The sequence below is a fragment of the Brassica rapa genome, chromosome A09, assembly GCF_000309985.2.
Source record: "Brassica rapa cultivar Chiifu-401-42 chromosome A09, CAAS_Brap_v3.01, whole genome shotgun sequence".
Lineage (NCBI taxonomy): Eukaryota > Viridiplantae > Streptophyta > Magnoliopsida > Brassicales > Brassicaceae > Brassica > Brassica rapa.
This window is the reverse complement of record NC_024803.2, coordinates 5,079,506-5,091,080: the sequence shown is the minus strand read 5'-3', so window position 1 is coordinate 5,091,080 and position 11,575 is coordinate 5,079,506. Positions and strand designations below refer to the sequence as shown.

The 11,575-nt window shown below is 33.7% G+C and overlaps 3 protein-coding genes across 3 annotated transcripts; 1 reads left to right on the top strand and 2 right to left on the bottom strand.

The window, feature by feature from the left end:
• Nucleotides 1-7: 7 nt before the first annotated feature.
• LOC103837614 (peroxidase 73) lies at nucleotides 8-1,412 on the top strand (the record flags this gene model as incomplete). The annotated part of the gene is given in 4 exon segments (XM_009113971.3): nucleotides 8-27; nucleotides 117-317; nucleotides 430-595; nucleotides 870-1,412. Coding segments are annotated over 4 exon segments (794 nt in total), but the record flags the coding sequence as incomplete, so codon positions are not given.
• A 39-nt stretch (nucleotides 1,413-1,451) lies between these two features.
• Nucleotides 1,452-6,555, bottom strand: LOC103837613. Its single transcript, XM_009113970.3, has 2 exons — nucleotides 2,869-6,555; nucleotides 1,452-2,480 (listed from the first exon to the last, which is right to left on the bottom strand). Exon 2 carries the CDS (start codon nucleotides 2,470-2,472, stop codon nucleotides 1,597-1,599), a length of 876 nt encoding a protein of 291 aa, XP_009112218.1. The 5' UTR covers nucleotides 2,473-2,480; nucleotides 2,869-6,555; the 3' UTR covers nucleotides 1,452-1,596.
• Nucleotides 6,556-6,808: 253 nt separating this feature from the next.
• On the bottom strand, nucleotides 6,809-8,136 carry LOC103837612 (LOB domain-containing protein 37). Its single transcript, XM_009113969.2, has 2 exons — nucleotides 7,687-8,136; nucleotides 6,809-7,592 (listed from the first exon to the last, which is right to left on the bottom strand). Exons 1-2 carry the CDS (start codon nucleotides 7,868-7,870, stop codon nucleotides 7,066-7,068), a joined length of 711 nt encoding a protein of 236 aa, XP_009112217.1. The 5' UTR covers nucleotides 7,871-8,136; the 3' UTR covers nucleotides 6,809-7,065.
• Nucleotides 8,137-11,575: the final 3,439 nt, after the last annotated feature.

Here is an 11,575-nt window from a genome sequence, read left to right as displayed (position 1 = left end):
TCTTCTCTCCACGATTGCTTCGTCAACGTATAATGCTCAAAACTTTTGATTGCTTTCTCTATATTTGAAACCTATAATATGGTTACTTATATATATGTTGCTTGTTTTATATAAAGGGATGTGATGCGTCGGTCTTGATTCAATCAACGCCTAACAACAAGGCCGAGAAGGATCATCCAGACAACGTGTCTTTGGCCGGAGATGGATTTGATGTTGTGATCAAAGCCAAGAAAGCTATTGACGCAATCCCAAGCTGCAGAAACAAAGTTTCTTGTGCTGATATCCTTGCCTTAGCCACCCGTGATGTTATTGTCGCGGTAAGTTACACAAAATCATTTATCTTACAGAAAGTATTAGGTCAAAAAAACACAAGTTTACAATATTATATTTTTATACAACTATTAAACGTAGCTTTTTGGATGTGTTTAGGCTAAAGGACCGTCTTACAAAGTGGAACTCGGTAGGCGTGACGGTTTGGTATCAACCGCTGCTAGCGTCAATGGAAACTTGCCAGGACCAAATGACAACGTTGACAAACTCAACAAGCTCTTTGCCAAAAACAAACTTACTCAAGATGATATGATTGCTCTTTCAGGTAATAATAATATAAGTTTTATGATTCCTTGGTGCCTCAGATTCAAACTACATTTGCTACAGAAAGTTATTTTTTAAATCGAAATACCTGAAACTAAAAGTTTGACTATGAATTTGGAAAAAATTGTGAACATAAAACTCAAAACTTCCAATGTTAACAAAAAAATAACTAAATGGTAAATTAATTGGTACATTTGTTTTCTAATAAACAAAGAATAATATTAATACCACCAAAATGCATCTTTCTAAACTGTTAAAATTTTCCAACCATGCAGCGGCTCACACCCTCGGGTTCGCCCACTGTAGCAAAGTAGCCAACAGAATCTACAACTTCAACCGCACACACCCTGTTGATCCAACCATAAACAAAGCCTACGTTAAAGAACTTCAAGCGGCTTGTCCCAAGAAAGTTGATCCAAGAATCGCTATTAACATGGACCCAGTTACTCCAAGAACGTTCGACAACATTTACTTCAAGAATCTGCAACAAGGCAAAGGACTCTTCACTTCCGACCAAGTTCTCTTCACCGACCGTCGCTCTAGGCCCACCGTTGACGCTTGGGCCAAGAGCTCACCTGCTTTCAACGCCGCGTTTGTAAAAGCTATGACCAAGCTTGGCCGTGTTGGCGTTAAGGTTGGACGCAACGGTAACATCCGTCGTGACTGTGGAGCATTTAACTAAAGAGGGAAAACCGAAAATTTATAAACCGTTATTGAGCTTGTTTTTGAGATTTGATTTAAAATTTTATTTTTAATTGTTCTGTTTGTTTCTGCTTCTTGTGTTCTTGAAAACATTAAAGAATTGTTGTTTTGATACTTTTGGCTGTAATATTACCTTATTTCTTTTATTGAAGTTGTTTAAAAAAATCAAACCCTAAACATATAAAATCAGCAACAAGCAATTAAACACCAAGACATATATATACACACACAAAAACCTAAAGATGTTGTCCAACACAAACTCTGTAATGGAAGAATCAGATGATCTATCTAGTTAAAGAGTTAGCTTGTCTGAAAATCTGGTGTAGCTAACCTGATCTTTTCAAGCTTTGTAGACCAATCTTCCCCAAGTATCAACGGGTTTAACTCCATAGCTACTTTAAAATCTTCCATAGATATTGAAGAAGAAGAAGAACAAACTTCCCCTCGGCTACTAGACCTTGAAGCTGCTAATTCTAGACACGGTTTGATTAGTCTTTTCAAGAAGACATTGAGTCCAGCGTTCAACGAGTTAGCAAAACCAGCTGAAACCTCTAGTCCTTCTCCCTCCATGCCTTCTTCAACTTTCTTCTTTAGAGAAATAGAATCAGGAAGCTCACCAGAGGAGTAACAAGTCCCTACGTGAGGTCTTCTCTTGCTCACATCTCTAAGATTAACACCAAAGGGAGCCTCAATGGGTTGACTTCTCCAACACCGAGTCAACTGATCAACTTCTTCACCATCTTCCATTGACCATTGTTGTTTTAAACTAGAAGAAACAACCTCAGTGACTTGACTCTTTCCTTTGCTTCCATTACAATCCTTATTCAACCTCCTTTGAGTCCTCCCTTTACGAGGCGATTTAGGAAGGTCGTTGCATAAAGACTTGACACCATTCAATTGCTTCTTCTTCTCTACTCCTTCAACACCATTCGATGTCTTTGAGAGACACACATTCTTAATAATCCCTCTTAGCAAAGCGTTGTGCAGACCAACGTTCTCCTTCTTCACCGTGGCGACGACTAGCTTATCGAAATCGGGTTTGCTGATTTTCAAGCTCAAGAATTTGGACAAGAGATTAAGGTATCTCTCGGTTTTGGCCCGACCAATCTTCTTCTCGAGCTGAGACTTTAACTCGGAAGTATCTGTCCTAACGACATGATGCTGACCCGTTGGCATTTGGGTCCCTTTAGAAACAAAAAAAAAAAACAGAACACAAACTGTAAGAAGAATACGAATCTGGATCCGTACAAGTCAAAAGGTCAACTCTTTGTTGCGATAAACCAAAATTGAGATCGGAATTACAAAACCCAGATTGGGAATTGTGAAAGTAAGTAACTTTTTCAAGTTCATCGGAACTGATTCCATTACTACACAAATGCATAAGAATGAAACACTGAACAGTAACCTACCAACAAAATAAAAATCGAAACTTTATTACCAGTTTCGATTCCCGAGATCAACAGAAACTGAAAAAAAACTATACAGTTTTTTTCAATCGCGCAATAATGAAGCACGCTATAGATTTTTACCAGATTCGGCAAAAATAGTATAAAATTGATAAATTTAACTAACCTCGTTGAGGAGAAGAAGAAGAAGAAGAACAGAGAAGCGAATTTGAGCTTTTGAGATGAACAGTAATCGCGACTTGGGAGTAAAGTGATTAACAGAAAAACAAAAGAGGGATTTTTGGGGGAAATTTTTAGAGACGGATAGATCGCATATTCTTCTTATTTCTTTTTGTTTGTGTGTTTTTTTTTAGAAGCTTCTGTTTTGTGAAAGTCAACGTTTAGTCAACGAGGCACGTGCTGAAAATTTTACACAGCTGGATATAGCTAACTGACCAATCATGTTACTTGATTTTGCACAACTAATAAAGTTTGAAAGTCAGCATATTCAGACACAAGTCACACAACGAGTTGGGTCGGGTCAGAATCCCCAAAACTTTTCTAATTACATCAAGTCATCAACTATTTAGTTAAGTTCTACTAGTAAGCACTAATCCTAGATTAAAGAAAGATAAACACATCATTATCTATTTTAGGCTTTGATTAATTAGTACCAAGACGATGCAAACACAACACTATGTCCCTTCCATGTCAGCACTAAGCTCTCTACATCATCATCATCAACATCTCTCTTCAATCCCCAGCCAGTGGCGTGTTCCTCTAGCATCATTTTAGCCTCACTCGCCGCCGTCTCGCCGAATCCCACTCCGGAGAACGTTAGCTTCTCTCATCCGCTCTACATGTCAAATATGTGTGATCAACCGCATGTAGTTGAAGATAGACCATAACCTGGTCATTTTATCACACATTTTTAGAATATTTACTCAGATACATGTTTCACATTCATGGTAAAGATTTCACTTGTATTTTGTAATATTAATATCAAACTATGTATGTCAAACCAACGTATGTCTTTTTTTCCAATGGTCCAGAAAGCTATTAATGATGCATTAAAACTAATGGGCTTTACAACATTGGGCTTCACTATACATGTGCACAGTTTAAAAAATGAATTAATCTGCACGGTCTTAAAACACTTCACAAAAAACTGAGGAAGGTACCCCCCCCCCACCAGGCCACCAGAATTAGAAATAAACACTTGGTTCCACTGGGATAAAAATATCGAGGCTCAGAGGTTGTATCATTCATTTACAACAATTATATTGCTTTAAATTGCTGTTTTTAATACTTTTTTTTTTACGTTGAACATATTATTTCATAACTATTCTGCAGCCCCTTGGCCAGCATAAGCTAACCAGCTAGATGCAAAACTGTGAACAACTTGCTGTTTTTAATACTTAAGTTACATACGTGATATATATACAGGATGCGAGAATGTTAGTCAAAGTTGTCAAATCCATTTGTAGGATCAAAGGCCAAGATTGGATATAATTATAAGTTCCGGTGATGAGGGAGACAGTCGGATAGGTCTGAGCGTTTTTACCCTAACCCGAACCGGATCCGTTATACAAAAACATTTATATCCGAACGAGACTTATGAGTTTAGTATTTTGGGATTTGGTTATAACCCAAATCGAACCAAAATCCAAACTAGGATCTGAAGATATTTAAATTAGTAAAATATGGTAATGTTTTTATATATGTTAAAGTGATTTAGATATGTTGGAGTATTCAAAATATTTTTGTAATTTGTCTTATTCGTTATTTTGAATACTTTTCAGTTAATTTAGATAGTTTAATTAATTTTTAATTAGATTTGTGAATAGTTAATTTCTATATTTTGAAAAAAAAATATCAATTTTTGAAGTTTAAAAAATATATTTTTGGACGATTTCAATTATTGGTTACAATCCGAACCGAATCCGAAAAGAATCAAACTGAACCCGACCTGATAATTAGTAAAATCCAACGGAACTTATTATCATAACACCAAAAATTGAAAAATCCGAATCAATCGAATTGAAATCGGCGGGGCACCCAGGCCTACAGTCGGGTGACTATCACGTGTTCGAACACCTGTTCCGTCATCGTCTCCATTACATTGCTCCTAAATCTCCGCTGGTCCCTAGCCCTCAGATTCTATACGCCGCATGTGTCTCTCCTCTTGCATCATTTTTTATAGTGAGGCTCGTAGCTTTGATTGATATTATGCCCTTACTTCGATTTTTATCCATTCATTTCACGGTTTTTATTTATTACTGCCGTCAGCATATTTTACATATCACGACAAATATTCATATTCAATAAAACATTGCTCCCACAGTCTCAAATCAATGAAACTAAAAACCTTAAAACGTAAAATATTATTATTTACTTAGGTCAGATCCGACATGTGTGGAAGCAATCAATAAACAAGTTAGTATATTAATATTAATAATTCAACTTTTATTTGGTAAAAATATCTATAGTGTAAAGAAATGCTAACTGGGTGGATTAGGAGCTGAAAAGAGTTTAATGGTACGCCCAATTAAATTGTTGAAGGGGCATATGTCTCTTGGACTCTCCCACGACGAAGGATCGCCTATTTATATAAAAAAAACGAATTAGATTTTTTGCCTGTTCATTACTTGGAAAACCAGCACTATTGACATAGCTTATATACGTCCTACAATCATCTCGTGTCATACATTATAAAAACGATTTAAATCCCTAAAGTCACATAAACATACACCCACAAAGTTAAACCGAATCCTTTGTCTTACTCTTATGTCTACCTTTAAATTTTGTTTATTTGTGATATGTTGATAACATTTTGATAAAATCATTTTCCCATTATTGATGGAATGGATAAAGCTAAAGGTAATTAAGTCAGCAAAGTGTGCTCGGGGACGTAAGGTGAATATAAAAGACAATGAGCCCTACCAGGTCCAATTACAGCTACGGCTTTTAACATCCAGAACGAGTCAGTCTATCCATTTCTTAACATTATTGATTTGACTTCAATTCGTATTATCATCTGAGTCATGTAAAACAGAAACTGAACCTTATTTTATTGTTAAAAATAGAACCTTGTGTTCATTCTTTCCAGTTGTTATCATTTTCTTAAAACTTTTAATATTATCTCTATTTGTAATAAACGACAGGATGAACAAAGCCTCTCGATTCCTTAAAATCCCGAGCTTACTAAAATACGAATATTGTTTACTTATTTAGTTAGCTTTCGAGGTTGAATTATAAATTCCAATACATAAAAAGGTTGTAAATGGTGGAGGCAATAAAAATCGTGATTGGGAATATAAAAGAAGTCGTAGATGTCAGAAAAAGTAAGGGAATATGACGTGACATTGGCTTTGATTGCCATTGGATGGTTGGCAAAGAAAATTTGAGGGTCCTACGTGACATTATCCTTTGATGAGATCATAAAACATTATCTAAAAACGCCAAATAACTCGAAAGAGGCGAGTTGTAACTTGTAAATTCACAATGCATACGGACACAGGAAATAATATCTAACACGTAATAAAATTCAAGAAAAACGACACAATATGCCATAAAATTAATGGTTAATTAGCATGCAGCAGTAATTGTTTGCGTTATATCGAAATTATGTAACGCTAAATTGTTGTACGTACTATAATTATCACTTCTGTGGTCTGCTAAAATAATAGCATATGAAGAGAGAGATGGAAAATGGCTCTTTGCGTCGTCCAAAAGCTGCCTCTAAAACAAAGGACCATGTGTCAATGTGGCCTCCGCTCCAACCATTTGGTCCAACCACATGCTTAGATATTGTATATCCATCTTTATTATTTTATGTACGGCACTATTTTTTTGTGTGGTAAGATGTTAAGATCTACTACTACTTATTTGTTTCCATCATTTGAGTTATTAATGTTCTATAAGCCCCACTATATATTGTTTGGTGGGGGGGGGGGGGGGGTATTATATACATTCATATTGGTACTTATATGCTAAAAAGTCTATAATCGTTGAATCTCCAACAAAATAAACATAGAATTTACATACGCTGCTGCAGCATTGTGGCAAATACAGTAGCGATTACAAGTAAAAAACTGGAAAATATTAGACAAGATGGATGGATCATCTAGTGTAAAGTAGTTCATTATTACGAGATTGTCTCAAACAGTGATTACTATTTTGTTATCGTGTTAGTCATAACAAAATAGAGATAATATAACTCAACAAAGTTTCAGCATTTGTTAACAAGCTTAACCGAGAGAACAAAATCTCTTTATCGGTCCAAATACTTGTTATCCACGAAAAAGGGAGAGAAAATGTGTAAAAATACATTTCTGAACCCTAAAGTAACCCAGAGAAAGAAAAAATTGAAAACATCGTTTCCTTAAACAAAAAGGTTAAGCAGCCTGCTTGTTTCTCCTCCTCCGTTTCCGTGTTGAGCACCAGATGCAAAGTTATCCCAAAACGTCGTCGTCGTTGTCACTGACTCCTCTGAGTTCATCGACGGTGTTCTAGATCGCTGCCGTGTGGAAGAAGGCACTGCTTTCATGGGTAAACTAGGGTTTAGTGATATTTCGAGCTTACGTTTCCTGGGAGAAGAATCCAGCGTAGATCTTGATCTAGAGCTTGAAAATCTTGAATGGTGGTAGATGTTACGATCGCTGGAACCATCATTCTGCTGGAGCTTCAACATTTCCGTGCAGATCTCAGATGCTTCTTCAGATGTAGCCGATGGAAACCCGCCGCCGTGAGTGAGAAGCTCAGGGATAGGTCTCAAAGAACCGCCGCGAAGCACCGTCTCAACAGCAGCTTGGCAGACTTTCCAGTTTCCCGTCCACAGCATTCCGATTGCTCCGTTGACTGGATTCACTGTTCTCCCACAAGCTTCGTAGAGCAAAGACTGAAACAAAGCTGCACAAGAAAAGAAACCAAAAGATTAGAAAACATGACAACATTCATAATAGTATTCGAACAAGTTGACATCTGTTTTAGTTAGGTTAATTACCGGGACGCTGAGATTCGGGTACGGCGGAGATAAAGGACATGAGACCGGCACGGCCGAAGAATTTAGCCACGAAGACGGTGGCGTGGCCTTGAGCATCGGCGGTTTCTATCCATTGAATACATGGCCGGAGGATACAATTCTCGCTGCAACCTTTTCGGAGCACACGGCAACCATTGCAGCTCATTTTTTTCAATTATATTTTTATAATTTATCTGGTGAGTTTTGAGATTGTTAAGTTTGTGCTTCTCTGTCCCTGCTGGTTTGTTTGCTGGTGTCTGGGAGAAGCTCAGAGGAATAAGAAGAAGATTTGTTCTAGGAGCAAGAAAGTGATATTTGCACAGAAAGAAAGAGAGATTTACATGTCTCTGAAGATAGAAGACACACGTATATAAATACATAAATACTTAGTATTAAAATCCAAGTTGAGATTTAAAAAAAATTGAATAATAAAATGACTAAGAGAGACAAGGAACTATAGGATGTCAAGGTTGATACTCGCCGCCGTATATTAGAAGATCCTTCCACGGTATATTTTAAAAATTAACAAGTGCAATTTATTCAAAAGAAATCATCAAAAGGATTTCTTCTCTCCTTTTGAAAAATTTAAAACGGAGTATTACAATCTTTTAATAATTTGTATGTATTTTTGTGACGTTTTAGGAAGTTGGGTCCTCTCTCAGCCATTCAAGATTCCAAGATGGTGTGTGTGAGCGGCTCCGTTTCCCCGCGAAAAGTTGGGTCCTCTCTCAGCCATTCATTTTTTAAAAGTATATTTTACTTGCAATATTTATACTCTCTCTTTATTCTTACTGTAGAAATAGTTGCTATATTTTTATGCATATATATATATATATATGCATATGTATATATATATATATATATAAGACTGTTTACGGGTCCTTTTCTCGACGGATTCGGAATCACCCCTAATCATTCAACTTTATATAGAATATCAGGGTAATTGAAGCTTAGTAATCGATGGAATTATGCAAAAGAGCGTCAATAGTTGCGTACATACTTGGTTAATGAGTGGGTGAAATTATATATAATCATGGTTTAGGCTTTATAAGAATTTTATCCTTTTTCATGGAATGCTAATCATAACCATTTTAGGTATGATTTGTAAAAAGATCACATGCAATGCATTACAATGGAGATATAGAACTAAATATTCGTCGTTGCCTACTATTCTCCACTAATCACCTAGCTTGATATCAGTTTATGCATTTTTTTGTAAAAGGCAGGTTTTTCCTTAACTCCCGTCTTCTTTCCAAAGTTTTTATAACTATAATATAGAAGATACAATTTACAAAAAAAAACTCTCCTGGTCAGGGTCCAACATTTTCACAATCTATACTATACTAAAAGGGGATATAAGCTCCTCTTAGAGTGTCCACGTAGGCACAAAAAATTGTCCAATCAGAGAGTCCGAAGTTGCCACGTCATCTCACTTTGTTTTTCGTAAAAAATGAATAAACAATGCAAAGGAAAGGATCGAACCCGGGTTAGTATTACATAAATATAGGACAGATACCACTAAGCCATTGAAACTTTCTTGAACACATATACAAGAATCACTAAATATGTAATCACAAACTCTTATGTACATTTACAATAATATGGATTCAACTTTCAAGACTCCGATATTTTGTTTTGTAAAAAAAAATAAGTAAGTGACTAAGCTAATATATTCTTTGAAAGTGTGAGAACATTGACAAATATGAAAAAACATAGATTTTTATTTTCGTGACAAAGTTAAGAATACTATACTAAAAGGGGGATATAAGCTCCTCTTAGAGTGTCCACGTAAGCACAAAAAATCGTCCAATCAAAGAGTCCGAAGTTGCCACGTCTTTTCACTTAGTTTTTCGTAAAAAATGAATAAACAATGCAAAAGAAAGGATCGAACCCGGGTTAGTATTACATAAATATAGGACAGATACCACTAAGCCATTGAAACTTTCTTGAACACATATACAAGAATCACTAAATATGTAATCACAAACTCTTATGTACATTTACAATAATATGGATTCAACTTTCAAGACTCCGATATTTTGTTTTGTAAAAAAAATAAGTAAGTGACTAAGCTAATATATTCTTTGAAAGTGTGAGAACATTGACAAATATGAAAAAAACATAGATTTTTGTTTTCGTGACAAAGTTAAGAATTTTGTAAAAGTAAGAGAGTTTAACATATAAGTTTTTGTGACAAATATGAAAAAGCATAGATTTTTGTACAATTTTGACAAAACAACTCAAAACATAGTTCTCTAATGTCTTAATAAAATATTATTTAAAGGTGCAATAATTAAATATATCAATTCAATAAATTTTGTAATTTATAGACAAAACAATAACACAACAAATTTTGAAACATTTGTTTAACCTATCGATTTATTTTCATGAGAATCCAACTAAACAAGATAAAAAAACAATTAGATTTATTTAATTACCATTTTATTCAATTTTGAATAATTTCAAATTGTAATAATGTATCTTTTTGAAGTTACAAAAAAATAATAATGTTTATTCGTTATTACACTAGCATTATGTATAGATTCCATATACACAAATAAATATAATATAACAACATAAGCTTGCTTTCCCCGATTCATATGAAAACTTTTTAAGTTATCCACCAAAGCAAATTAATTAAATCAATCAAATTGTTAGAATACAAAAAACTAATATATAATTTTATTTTAAATTAAATTATTTAAAAAGTGTATTTTCATTAAAAACAAAATAATAAATAAGTAAAACTGATTTGATGGTAATTTTTTTGACATATATATATATATATTATGTGAAAGAAATATAAGCTTAATATGGAAAAAAATCTTAAATACAAAAAACTCTAAAATTAACAAAAAAACTAATAAAGATTAAACTACGATATCAATTGAAAGTTTCTTAGACAATATTAATAAAATATTTAAGCGATAATTAGACAAATTTGATTTTATTCCAGCCAAAAGTTTATTATTAATTAGCATCAGTTATTTCAAGATGTTTAAGAAGTAAAATGATATATGAACTATGAATAGTAGTACTTTGTAAAGCTGACTTAGATAACAAATCTGCACATCATTTCCAGTCCTTTTTGATGCCTAAATTCAATTTCTTTATAGCAGTTATTCCACAAAGAGATCGTATGAGATATTGTTTTGATATTCAGATTTGTTTCTTGACTGTTAAAAAGATTGATGACTGTAAAAATGTCTCCTTCGAATATTATATATCTATAACCGAATCTCCAACATGAGACAACTTTGTTTAAAAAGTAAATAATTTTATTTTTCTTATATTATATAATAAATATATATTATTTACTGATAATAAAATATATTTATTTATCTATCACAAATATCTATGCAAATATGTGAATCAAGTACAACAATCAAACAACATAATGATTTTCACAAAAAAAAAATTTTAAATATATTAATGTTAGGTAGTCTTATTTTATATTCTTTAAATAATGTAATACAATATTATTCATTATTTTTTTAGAATTGAGAAATACATATATATCAGTTAGACAAATTAAGCGATAATTAGACAAATTTGATTTTTTTTGCCAGCCAAAAGTTTATTATTAATTAGCATCAGTTATTTCAAGATGTTTAAGAAATGATGGACAAAAAAATAGGATGGACATAAATGATATATGAACAATGAATAGTATTTTGTAAAGCTGACTTAGATAATACATCTGCCCATCCATTTCCAGTCGTTTTTGATGTCTAAATTCAATTTATTCAGAGCAGTTATTCCACAAAAAGATCGTATGAGATATTGTTTTGATATTCATATTTGTTTCTTGACTGTTAAGAAGATTGATAACTGTAAAAATGTCTCATTCGAATATGATATGTCTATAACC